This window comes from Scomber scombrus, chromosome 22 (genome assembly GCF_963691925.1).
Source record: "Scomber scombrus chromosome 22, fScoSco1.1, whole genome shotgun sequence".
Lineage (NCBI taxonomy): Eukaryota > Metazoa > Chordata > Actinopteri > Scombriformes > Scombridae > Scomber > Scomber scombrus.
This window is the reverse complement of record NC_084991.1, coordinates 14,089,337-14,102,500: the sequence shown is the minus strand read 5'-3', so window position 1 is coordinate 14,102,500 and position 13,164 is coordinate 14,089,337. Positions and strand designations below refer to the sequence as shown.

The window sequence follows — 13,164 nt, the reverse complement described above, 5'->3', positions numbered from 1 at the left end:
CCGTGACGTACCAGGAAGAAGAGTGACAACAGCTCCAACGCGCGGATCGTTCAATTCAACGAATCAGCTAAAAATTAAGGTGGTAATGTATATCAGTCACTGCTGTGTGTTGAACCGGAATATACGAGACTCATGTAATTACACGTTAATGATCTAAGTGTCAAACGGAGCGTCAAACGAGAGGAATGAGAGGTTAAGATAAACTTGTGCCTGGCTAAATGCTAGTTACGTTAGCTGTCACGTTTATCTCCTTAATGTCAGCTCACACGTGTTATTAACCCTGAGCCGGTTTAACATCAGTTCACAGAAGATAATATACACATCATAGGAAAGTATTAGTGTACCCAAATATCCCAAATATGAGGCATTTAACTGTAAATAGGGAAGTCATTTCCTAATATTTCCATTCATTAGCTGTAAACAGGGTTGGGATGGTTACTATGGAGATGTAATAGGTTACTATGGAAATGTAATAGATTACTATGGAGATGTTATAGGTTACAGATTATTAGTTACAACAAGATGGAAAAAGGACAAGAAAATATGGAAGAAAGGGAAGAAGGACAGAAGAAGAAAAAAGGAAGGAAAGATGGACGGAAGGAGGGAGGAAAAGAGGGAAGGAAAGATGAAAGGAAAGAAGACTTGGCTCGGCTCCCTTAGAAGAGCCAGCTCTTGCGGCTCCCAAACGGCTCTTCATTTAGTATCACTCTGAGCGTTCTATTTTAGCCTGATTTAGCAATTATGAATGGTTTGTGTATTGGCAAGCAAGTTTTCATTCAGTGTTTTCATAAAAGCCTTATTTGTATGCATTTTTGTAATTACAAAAAATACAGTTACTTTTGTTTAACATTTGAATCAAACTTTTAAACACCTGAAAAACCTTGAACTGAACACAGAACAACTGAACACATCGACATGCTTGCACTCAAATCCTCCTCTGTCTCTGCTGTGTGTATCTGGCCTGTACCACTACACTCACTGTCTTTGGAGTGTCTGCCTTCCTTCCTTCTTTACATAATGATATATGGCAGGCCCCTGCCTGCATGGATTCTCAGCCAAACGGACTGCCGAGCAGGAGGCTGAAGATTCGGCTCTCTCCGACGGGCATCGGCTCTTCTCGTTCACTACAAAGCATCGGCTCTTAGAGCCGGCTCGTTCGCGAACGACACATCACTAGTTTACTGGGAGCGGTGCTGGTTGTACAGTCTGACAGCTGCAGAAGATGTATCTTTATTGATCCCCCTTGGGAGAAATTCAAATTTACACAGCTGCCAAGTGGGGAAAAAGTAGCAGTGAAGGGTGAAAGTATACTAAAAATAGTATGAACAATGAATAAGACAAAGTAGGATCAAATAGATAAAATACTATATACAGTAAACTGGATCACTGTGTAAATAAATCTGCAATATATAAATGTGCAGTATGCAGAACATACTGAGATTATGTACATGTGTGCAATGTTCCTGGCATTTACATAGTAAGGTAAAGTAAACACAAGTACATGCTGTTTTACATGTGCAGTGTCAGTCTTTTTTTTAACTGTGAGTGAGTGGTGTATGGTTTGAGTCTTAATCCTGGTGCTAGTCAGTCGGGTGGTGTGCAGTCTGAGAATATATTTTTCATTGTAAATGTATGTATTTCCCTTTTCATATTATTTAGGATTATTACATTTTTCTTTATATTTTTGACTCTCACGCACTACAACATCAAGGCAAGCCTTGTGTGTACAAACCTATTTGGCAATCAACCTGTTTCTGATTGTGACCCTCTAATTTAGCCCTAGCACAGCTGATATAATTCAAAATTGGAGGTAAACATATAAAATGTAAAACATTTCCTTATATTGTGATGTCCTTACAAAAAGGAGTACTTGTGGTTCTGCTCAGGATAGGAGTTGCTAATGTTGGCTGAATCCTCTGTTGTAGATATGCTGGTTTATGTCATGATTATAATAAAAGTCTTCTGAAGAATCTATTTAGAAAATGTTTATATATAAAATAACCAGACAGAAATGTATTTCATCACATTGATGCAACGAGACATGCTTTGAAAGAGATACCTGTTGTATTAATGTGAAGTCAGTATCTAGCTTTGTTTAGTATGAAGGGGATTTGTTTTGATAATTGCACCAAACGTGAGACTAACTGCTTTCTGTCCTGCTTTCATTCTGATTTTATACAGTTTTCTGATTTGAAGCCGACCGCACCAGGACACACAGCATGCAGGAGGACTCCAGCCGCAGTCCCAGCTACACAGTGGCATGCGAGGACTATGTTCATGTGGTGGAATTCAGTCCTTTCAGTTCTGGTACTCCTGCCTCTCTCCTGGCCTATGGTGGAAACCAGTATGTGGTAGTGGGAACCTGTCTCTTCCAGGTGAGAGATGCACCTTCACACAACCTGTTTTTTTCCCCCCTAAAGCCCAGTTTTTTTTATTTTCTCTCTCTAAAAACACACATGTTCCCACAGGAGGAGGATATGGAGATTGAGGGAGTTGAATTCACTGTTCGTCGTGCTTTTCATCATGAATTGCGAGTCGATGCTCTTGCCTGGAGCCCAGAGTCCCACCTGGACAGGATACCCACTATCAGGTATGGCCAGTTACTATTAAGATTATATCCCCACCATATTGCATGTTACACAGGACACACTTGGTACACTTTTTGTGTGTTGACGCATTCTTGTGAAAAGGAGCAACAATTGATTATTAACAATTAAACCTCAGATTACCCCTGCAGAGTAAATGACTTTATTCAATTTGAGAGCACCTTGTAGAGAAATTGGAAAAACCAGGGTTCAAAATATATTGTGTCAGCATTAAATAGCAAATAGCAAAGGACACAATGTAATTTAAGGCATATTGAGTTCAGTGACACACTATACCAATTGTTTTACTGCTATTATTCACTCTTGGTCAAGCCAGAGCAACACATGAGAAAACCAGCAGGGCATTTTGGCTGCTCAAGTGATCCTCTGTTGTCCAAGAGGCAAAAAAATGATACTTGAAAGTGGCCTATTGTGGTTGAAAAAGAACGCAAATGAAAGGGTACTTGTCAATATACATGCACAGTGTGTTAATAGACTTGAAAATCAATTTTAATGCACAAAGCTACAAAAATATACCTACCAATGCAAATCAGCATTATCCCTTTCACAAAATGTATTTATTTGCCTTAAATCCTGAATGCCTTCCAGCTGGCAACCTAAAATTCAAATTATTCAGCTTTCACAAAAAAGAGAGAAAAAAAACTGCATTAAAAACTTTTTTTTTTTAAAAGTTTGCTAAAACATCCCAAATTCTCCAGTAACAGAAAGTTCATAGTAGTGCCATCCATGTGAAGTGTGCTTATTCATTAATCAGTGTCATTTTTTACCTTTTAATGTAAGATTGTTATGGTGTGAAAACTGCAGCTCAAGTGCTTCTGCTTATATAAGAGATCATCAGAGCATTGTTACAGGATTAGAAGGTGTCAAGCTGTAGTACTTCATTCCCTCATAACAACCTGACGTCCGTGTCTTTTAACACAACAGGAAAATTACTGAAACACATTCCTCTTGTGACCAGAACAAGAGACAGCTGTAGAGAAAGCACAGCAGCCACGCTGTGTGAAAGTAGTCATCGCCGCCTCTCACTGTCACACTGCAGCTGCCAGGATGTGAGCCAAGTTATTTCAGGTGGCCTTGGACAGGAGGGGAAGTAGCCTAACTGTAGATTGTTAGAAAGCAAGAGTTTCCTCTTAATTTGAGAGGTGGATGGGAAGGCTCCGCGGTCCCTCCGGAGGTGTTTAGGCTTTCTGTAATTGAAAGGGAAAGGCAGCGATAATTCCTGGCCTTCTGTGGTTTACTCCAGAGGGCCTTCGAGCCAGCCCTGTGACGTGCGCACATGTTATTGCGCTGATGACTACCCACTCAGGTTCCATCCCTCTTTTGGTCTGCACGTAGCTGTGCCTTCCAGGAAAAGTACAACGTTCTCACGGGCTTGCCTCAAGCGGGGGCCCAGCGAGAGAGAGTTGAGAGATGAGGGGAGGAGAGGGGGGCTCGAGCTGCAGCGCCGCCACCATCTAACACAGCCGCTTGTAAAGGGATGAGACCTGAAGAAGACTAAACACCCCACACATTACTAAATATACAGAGTTTTCCGTCTAGAGCTGCAACAATTAGTTGTTTTAAGCCAATAATCAGTTGCAACAAATGAATCTGCAACTATTTTGACAATCGATTTAATCATTTTAGTCATTTTTAAGGAATAATGCCAAAGTTTTCTTAATCCAGCTTCTCAAATGTGACAACGTGCGGTCTTTTTTGTCAGTAGATTTGATGTCTTTAACATTTTACACTCATAGCAGTCAACAAGAAGCATGTATCAAAAAAGCTGAAAGTGTTAGTCAAATGATTACATAATCGATTAGAAAATTATTTTTGCTACATCTTTGATAACCGATTCTTTATTTGTAGTTTTTCAAGCTAAAAAATTCCCCAAATTCCCCCGTTGCAGGTGGTTCCAGCCAGAATTGAACAGGGGACTTTGGGTGTGAGTGAGGTTCAAACTAGAAGTTGTACCCTTGAACCAGAATTGCACAGTTAGCATTGACTTTGTGTTTTTAGGCCTGTGTGGAGTTGTACATTGGGGTAATGTCACATGCAAAAGCTCAAACTCTTGTCCCTAAAATCACAACACAACAACAAAACTTAAATTCAGTGGTTCTGAAGTTTATTAGCATTTCCCTTTTTAATAGCGACTTTAATTTTATTAAGCAGGATTATTGGATATCAATCAGTAAATGGCTTTGACATTAAGCTTAACAAAAAAGCCAAAACGTCCAGAATGTGTTCCATGCTTTATTCCAAAGTACAACATTAATTTGTAGGGTTAGAGGGTCTATCCTAATATAATCTAATCTACTGTAGCAGTAATACCCCGAAGCACGTTAAGGGTGTTTGTAGTGACATCATGCCAAAATCCATCTGTGCCTGCGACTGAAAATGTGTGAACCGCTGTCTGTTTATTCTGGTGATATGTGTGTGTTTTTCTTGTCATAAGTGAGTTAGTGTAATTGTGTGAATAATTGCAGGCACTGGTATATACTAGGACTGATTAGAGGGAAAGTCCTCTGCCTGGCTCTGCACAGGCTTTGAACAGAGACATGCGTAAATGGCGTGAGGAATCTTGTTTTTCTCCGTGTTTATCTTAGCTTGCAATTAGAATCTCCCTGGCAGCATTTCTACTGATCGCTGTCCAAGTTCCTACCACACACACTGACAGTCTCATCCAGAGGTGTCAGTCTAGGCGGTTGCGGGCATGTATGTAGAAAGAGATGTCATCTGTCATTGGGTCTATACAGTCTGACTCTGTTTTGATGTTCTTTCTTTCTTTATTTTTATATCCTCTTTCTTTTCCTCTTCCTCTCTCTCTCTTCGTAGATTTTGCACCGCTGCAGCTGACAGAAAGCTACGCCTGTTGACTTCTGATCTTCAGGATAGGCATGAAGTCAAGGTAGAGCAACATCTGGAGCACATTGGCCAGAATTGCCCTTGTCAGTTGGCATCAAACTTTCTCTACTTAGCATTAACATTTGGTACTTAGTGATACAGGAAATGTAGCCGTACACACAGTTAAGTTTTTTTACAAAATCTTCGCTTTAACAGTTTATTGATCATGTGTTTGCTGTTTTACATACTGTTTTTTTATACTGTTGCCTAGGTGATGGAGGGCCACACCAGCTACATTAACCATTTGGTGTTCGAGCCCACAGAGGGGAAACAAATTGCTTCCGTCAGTGATGACCACACTTGCAGGTCCAAACCGTTTTATTTCCGTGTGTGTGTGTGTGTGTGTGTGTGTGTGTGTGTGTGTGTGTGTGTGTGTGTGTGTGTGTGTGTGTGTGTGTGTGTGTGTGTGTGTGTGTGTGTGTGTGTGTGTGTGTGTGTGTGTGTGTGTGTGTGTGTGTGTGTGTGTGTGTGTGTGTGTGTGTGTGTGTGTTCCCAGCTTCTGATTTTGAGTTCTGTTCTCTGTTAATGGTGCAGAAAGTCCTGACTGTGTTTCCACAGTGAAACATGATGCTAAGCACAACATGCTCCGGTGTGACTGTGCGTAAGCACAGAGCCGCTTTGTAGCTTTTCTAGCTAATTGGTTAAATATGGAAATCCAATTAGCTGCAGAAAGATTTTCCTCTCTAAGGGGGGCCTATAACAAGGTCCCCAAATTTCCCTTTTCAATTAATGCTTGAGGAGGGAAAATGTGTGTCAGTAGCCAGGGTCACCTCAGGGACACCCGCCTTAGGAGGCTGGGTCTCTTGCAACATGCAGACCTGGGTTGCATCACCCAGACTTGTTCTTGTATTAGTAATGCACAGAGAGGGTACACATGCTTTAAAAGTGCTCTTAGCAATATTTTATATGAACAAGGAGTCAAATGACTATAATATAAAAGAGGTACAGTACAATTTAAAAGTACTGAATCACCTTTCCATCCACTCGACTGAGAAAGTGTTTCTAAACTTTTGACTCGTAGTGGAACAAACTCACCAGCCTCTGCAGTTCCCCTCAGCTCTGTGGAGCTTTTTAGTGTCTTTCAACTTGTTGTTTTGGTTTTATGACTCACATCTGTTACTGTTTTATCAGTGAACAATTTTGATAACTAAAATTATTTCAATCTTTTTATGTAGCAAAAATATAAAGTAATTGCAGGTTCCAGCTTCTTATACGCATAAACTCTCTACTTTAACTGTGTTTTATATCATTATCAAATAACTTTGGTTTTTTGGACTCTAACATTCAGTCAAACAAAACAAGACATTTGAAACTGTCACTTTGAGCTTTCAGAACTTGTGATGGGCTTTTGTTTTTACTCTTTTGTGGACTCATGAATCAGTAAGGAAAGTAACTGTTCATTGCAGCCCTAGTCTGGTTAAATTACACTGGTTGTTATGGCAAGTAGTTTAATTTTATGGCAAACTGTGATGACAGTACTTGTAAAGTCAGGAAGAAATTCGATGAAGTCGGTTTATTGTCCAGGCCTGGGATACAGCATATCCATGCTTTCATATTATTTTAAAAGCAGTGTTAAATATGTCTTTCTCAAACCTGACAACTTGTTTATTTATCATTATTTTACACTCTGACAGTCACATACTTGGTGATTGTCCCATCTAGGTCAGTGCCCTTTCCTGCCACATTTGACCGTCTGAGAGCGCACAGAAAGGAGAACGATCCCACTCTCCTCTTCCCCTCCCTCTTCTGACCAGCCAGAGAAAATAGTAGTGCGCTCCATCTGCTGAAAGATTTAAACTCTGTCATGTTGAGAAAATATGGGACGCAGGAGGAAGACAGAGGCGGAACAAGGGATAGCTCAAGTTAACAGGAGAGGACCTTCCAGTCAGCCCACACAAACTGAGCCTCGATATGAGAGGAGGAAACTGGTCCTGTGAAAAAGGGAGGGTGGGAAGTGTATGCTTGCATGTATAGACTCATGACCTCTCCATCACTCTGTTACGTTTGGCAGCGTTGCCTCTACTATAAGTTTGCTTAGCTTTGTCATCACTGTCCCCTGCAGTTGTGGGAACTCCACTGTTGCCAACATGCAACCTGACGCTGACGCATCTAGGTGGGGAACCAGACTCCACTTCCTCAGGGCAGTTTTACATTCGGTTCATGTAGTCTAAACAACCCGTTTGTATCAGTATAGATGGGAGCGGAGGGAGTCTGTGGGGAAATGTGCCACCTAGAGATCGTCAGGGAACACTGCAGGTTGTGGAGGGGATTTAAGGTTGACTGAGTTCGCAGATGAACTTGGTACAATGCACACCTGCTGCTGCTGCTGCTGCTGCATTGTGTATCGTTCAAAGCATTTTGTCCCATTTTCAGCGATAATCCATTGTTTTTTTTTTCTCCATCCCTTATGTTATGTAAGGGAAACAAAGTATAACAGCTAGATATCTTATCCATGCTTCCAACCTCTCTTCTATCCCAGTGTGTTTTTATATGATGTACCCCTACAGTCCCATCAGATGAAGTGAACCATAGACCTGTCATGTTTTACTTATTTATGTTCTTATGAAGAGATTATAAATTAGATGTTATTTAACTATATTTTTTTCAAACAAATTAAATGGTGAAACTTGTTTTTTTTATAGTGTAGTCATCACCTTTAGCTATTTATTTCCAACATTTATTTATTACTTTTAAGCTATCTACATAAACTGTTACGCCATCACCTTTTTTAAGCAGTTTGTTTCAACCAGTCATCCACTAGACTTAGCGATCGATTTCAATTGATTATCCATTACTATTTATTTAAACTGTTCATTCATAACTCTTAGAAATATGTTTCAACTCACTAGTTTCAGCTTAAACATTTAGCTTATCCAAAACTTACAGCTATTTCAACCATTTGTTTATTACATTAAGTTCTGTACTTTTAGCCACTTTTAGTCAACTGTTTAGCCACGACCTTTCGCTATTTATTTCAACCAGTCATCCATTAGTTTTAGTAATCTATTTCAACTGATTATCCATTACTTTTAGCTATTTCAATTGACTAACCATTACTTTCATCTATGTATTTCCACCAAAACTTTAATATACATACAAATGATACACTTTCAAGTTTCCACAGGGTGGCCCGGCGATGCACTGCGATGGGGTTATATTGTCCAACTTCTCCACTTCTCTCTTTCCAGACAGTCACGTTCGATTATTTACTCTGCTCTCTACAGTAAATCAGATCACACAGCGCTAACAGCGTTTGCCGTTTCCTCCACTTTTGGGAAACATTGACAAACCCCAATGCTGTGGCCTCATTGTTTTCTCACTTAGATAACACAATAAAGGACTTCAGATGTCCTTTTGAACCCTGTTATACATGGAAGCCAAGTGTTATTGCTTGATGTAGTTATGCAATTACACAGTATTTTATCGGAGGAGGTCACGCGTGTTTTCGTGTCTCATGTCTTTCACCTCGTTCGGCAAAGGTTATGTTTTTTTGGGGAGCCGGTGCTCTCCATTTGAAGGGTAGAGTGGTTGACCACAGTTTGGCCGTTGGTGGTATAGCGTGCAATTGAGCTCTGCTTGGCTAGTGGTCTGAAAGAATAGGGTTTAGTCGTTGTTTTCCTGGTGTGGTCTGGGGTTTTTTTCTTTTTTCTTTTTTCTTTTTTGTTCTTAGCCTCACTCATGTTCCACAATGGAGGCTCTGGCTGAGTCTGCACATGGGCAAGGAAAGATGCCCAGAGTTTCGACAGGGCTCTATCTTGTTGCAGAGGAGAAGAGGCAGGAAAAGTTGAGTGTTTACTGAGGTCTTCATCTGAGATGAGGCATATCCTCCCCTACACCACACCACTGAGAACATCAAGCTCACATTTAGATGGTCTTTGGAGGTACTTTTCGGGCTTTATTAGATGATGTCTTCTGCATGACCTCATCAGTCAGCACCTTCCCATGCTTCACAAGCGTTTGTTTTATATTCCCAGAAACACTTGCAGCCCCCCCACCCTTACGTCCCCATCTCCACCTTTTCTTCTAGTTCAGGGCTCGTTCAGATGTGGTTAACCATAGATCCAGGTCTCAGGAACCACAGCTCTCTCCATCCAAGTGATTCATTACATCCGTGTGCATGTTTGCACAGTGTTTCTGCTTTTGCTATCATAGGTCTTATTGAGCTGTTGAATCTGCCATTATTTTAATAAAGACTGGTCATAATCCCCACACGAGCTTTGATTGTAGGTTGGCGCTTGCTTGCGAAAGCCGTCTGTTTCATTTGCATAAAGTAGGATGCTGTTCAACTTTTCTCCGCTGCTCTTCCTCAACTGACGTGAGTTCTGCTGCTCTCTGTGTACTCCACAGAAAATGAATGGCAGCGGGCCGCCCACAGCGAAACATTTGCTGTAATGTGAGTGAAGCGTAACGCCGACTCAGGCGAGGGTGATGTTTCCCTCTCTGCCCCTGCTATCATAGCTCAATGTAATGTGAAGCTGGCATTTTCCCTGTAAGAGGAGTCCAGCAGAAGTCTGTCTGTCTTCACAGTTCAGGGCCTAGATCTGAGAAAAGAGCCCTTTTCCCTTGAAAAACACAAAGACCCGGTACATTATTTGCGCACAACTGGCAGGAGTTAGATAAATTAGGAGTAAACATGGACTTGGACGAAAACATGTCGTCCATCATTGGCCCCATCGTGTGCCATAAATCCCTGTTAGTTATATGTCTTGTATTGAGCCACAAATTTGAGGGAAGGTTAAGCTTGAATTCTGTCGAGAAAGCATCATAGGCGAAATCAACTAAATGCTTTTTGTTAAAGAAATTGTTTTGATTATGGTAACAGAAACTTTTGACCTTTTTATATCTGTCACGATCTAGATTGTTGGCCTTCTGGTCAATGAACTAGGTCATTTTGTTTTAGATTGAGCACCACAGAGAAAGAAACCTTGGAAAAGTGCATTCTTTTAGATATTATGTAAGCATCCAAAGGTGGCTCAAATTCCTATGCTATTTTTAGAACTGTGCTGCAAAGCCCCATCTTTGTTGTTCATTAAGCGGTAGTGGATTTTGTTTTGTGTTTTAGGTTAAGAATGGTTCACGTATCAAGTTTTTTATCTGTCTGTGACATTACTAATGAGAAATGGGTCCTGTTTGTTGGCCATGGTAACCAGATATCTGTGTGGGTTTACAAAGAATTTCCACAACAGTTTGAGTTTAATATAAAATAATCAGTTGTAAATCTTGAGGCTATCTGACACGATCTGTAAAATATGTCCTTGTAAATTAGATCATACAAGGTACCGGTCTGTCTCGTCTTGTGTCTATCTTATTGGTATTTTTAATACTCATCCTTATTTATCTCTACAGGGTGTGGGACCTGGATGGAAACGAAAATACAACTCTACGACTTCGTTCTCCTGGCATCAGTGTGTGCTGGCACCCAGAAGAAGTCTTTAAGGTAGGAGGGGATTGTTTCAGATACATGCTCATATTGGGAGGTCTGAGGTCAGTTAGTAGTTTTATGCAACTATATAAAAAGTTGTGAGCTCAGGTTAACTGTAAAATCTAAATTTGTCGTTGGAACCTAAACGTGTTTTGTCTCATGCCAAGTGGCCACTAGATGGCACAACATAATAATATCTGGTCAAATGAGACGAATTCTGCCCACTTAAAATGGTAATTATGCTGAGTAATATCCTCCAGTGAAACTGTGGAGTGGGAGTCTGGCCTGACGGTGCGTGCACAACTTCATGCATTGCCAGATTGATGGAGACTGGAAGTCATTCATGTCAATGGAGGATGAATGACAGATAGTAACAGACTGGTGCCCCCTTGTGACTGTTGGATCCTCTGGCCATCACATGTACGATGGAGCCTTCCAAACTGTGTTGAAATAAGACCGAGAGTAAAACCAGACGTAGAAAGTGAATGACGGGTGCCCATTCTTAAACCAAATATTTCTGCTCTGTTTAGACAAAAAAAAGGAAATTATTTCAACATTTTTGTTTGCTTTGTTCGAACTTTTCACTAATCATGAGACTCAAGGCACTCAAACAAGGCTTCACATTTTGGTTGTGATAACTGTTCTAGGCTTTCCTGCATGTTGTTTTGGAGGTTTTGTCAATTTCCGTCACTCGTGCAGGGAGATTGTATCAACAAAAATAGCAGAGCAAGTTGTAGCATAAGTGTTGGAGTGCAACCTGTCCATTTGCATGCAGAGATCATTTTTCAGTGCGTGACTTTGAATAACAGTACATGCAAAGATAAATGCTGTGTCCTCTTCAGTTAATGGTGGCAGAGAAGAAGGGAACAATTCGCTTCTATGACCTGGTGACCCAGCAGGCCATTCTGTCACTGGACTGCGGCCAGTCACCTCTCATGTCGGCGGACTGGTGCCTCACTAACACTATCAAAGTTGGCGCTGTGGCGGGCAACGACTGGTTAATCTGGGACATAACTCGCTCCAGGTGAGTGTGGGGGAAGTAGTAGTATGGTGCTGATGCTGTTTGATGGATGGGATGTGTCTAAACTTTGTTTTTCTGTGTTTGCAGTTACCCACAAGAAAAAAGACCAGCCCACATGGATAAAGCACGGTTATTCAAGTAAGAAAAATTGATGCCTTTTTATAAGTCTTGCAAGGCTCTTCAGTTTTGTTTTTTACTGATATCCTATATTTTTCAAAAAGCAGATTGTATTAATTGAATTTTATAATTGGTTTTATGTCCTCATGACAAAAAAAACCCCTGCCTACTGAGAAATAAAATTGAAAAAGGTGTATTTAAAAAATGTTTTCTTTCATCAGAGTCGAATGTTTACAATATACTTTTCTTATTTTTGATATTCTGGTTCTCAGCAGTTGTTAAACAGAATTAGTATAATTGTGTGATGACATTCAAAGCGATGTTGTTCCTCACCTCAGGTGGTCTCGAGCCAATGAAAACCTCTTCGCCACCACCGGATGTCCGGGAAAGATCAGTAGTCAGTTACTCATCCACCATCTTGGCCACCCACAGGTCAGTCAGATGCATTTTTAACATATTTTTTTGTGTTTTTAATGTTCAGTACAGCTCCAATCTGATTTCACGTGTTGATGTTGTTACAGCCTGTGATGCTCGGATCGGCCACAGTAGGGTCAGGCCTCAGCTGGCACCGGACACTTCCACTCTGCGCGATTGGTGGCGACAGAAAACTTTCCTTTTGGATGACTGAAATGTAAATGTCTGTACAGCACTTTCTACGAAGGATAACTAGGTCCTCTGTTTCTGTTCAAGTTAATGTTTCAATAAAATATTTTTCTGAGTATTTGCCGGGCTTGTATGGAATTTGATGGAAATTGGCTGCATGCTTTAGCTTTGTTCTTTTTTATTTCTGTCTTCCACTTAAGGTCAGCTACAGATAAACAGCAGGCTGGTCTGGTCTCTGTGAAGAGCTCGTTTTTCTTTTCTCTGAAGAGTAAGTTACATCAGTTGTCTGTTATGTCCTGCCAAGAGAGCTGTAGTTCAAAGGAATGCATCAAGGCACCGGTGCCAACTCTCCACTTCACCAGTCAACATGATCATTGTACTACAGGTGTTCTGTCTCTAACTGTTTTTCATTTTTCTCAATATTCATGACAGATTCTGAATCATACCAAGAATATCCTGAATCTTTAGACGGTCTTGTATACTTTTTGTGGCACATACAAAATCCACAAAGA

The 13,164-nt window shown here is 40.7% G+C and overlaps 1 protein-coding gene across 1 annotated transcript; it reads left to right on the top strand.

The window, feature by feature from the left end:
- Window positions 1-24: 24 nt before the first annotated feature.
- Window positions 25-12,770, top strand: nup37 (nucleoporin 37). The gene is made up of 10 exons (XM_062443900.1): window positions 25-79; window positions 2,182-2,375; window positions 2,469-2,590; window positions 5,421-5,493; window positions 5,701-5,795; window positions 10,836-10,926; window positions 11,754-11,935; window positions 12,020-12,070; window positions 12,388-12,481; window positions 12,571-12,770. Exons 2-10 carry the CDS (start codon window positions 2,220-2,222, stop codon window positions 12,682-12,684), a joined length of 978 nt encoding a protein of 325 aa, XP_062299884.1. The 5' UTR covers window positions 25-79; window positions 2,182-2,219; the 3' UTR covers window positions 12,685-12,770.
- The last annotated feature ends 394 nt before the right edge of the window (window positions 12,771-13,164 follow it).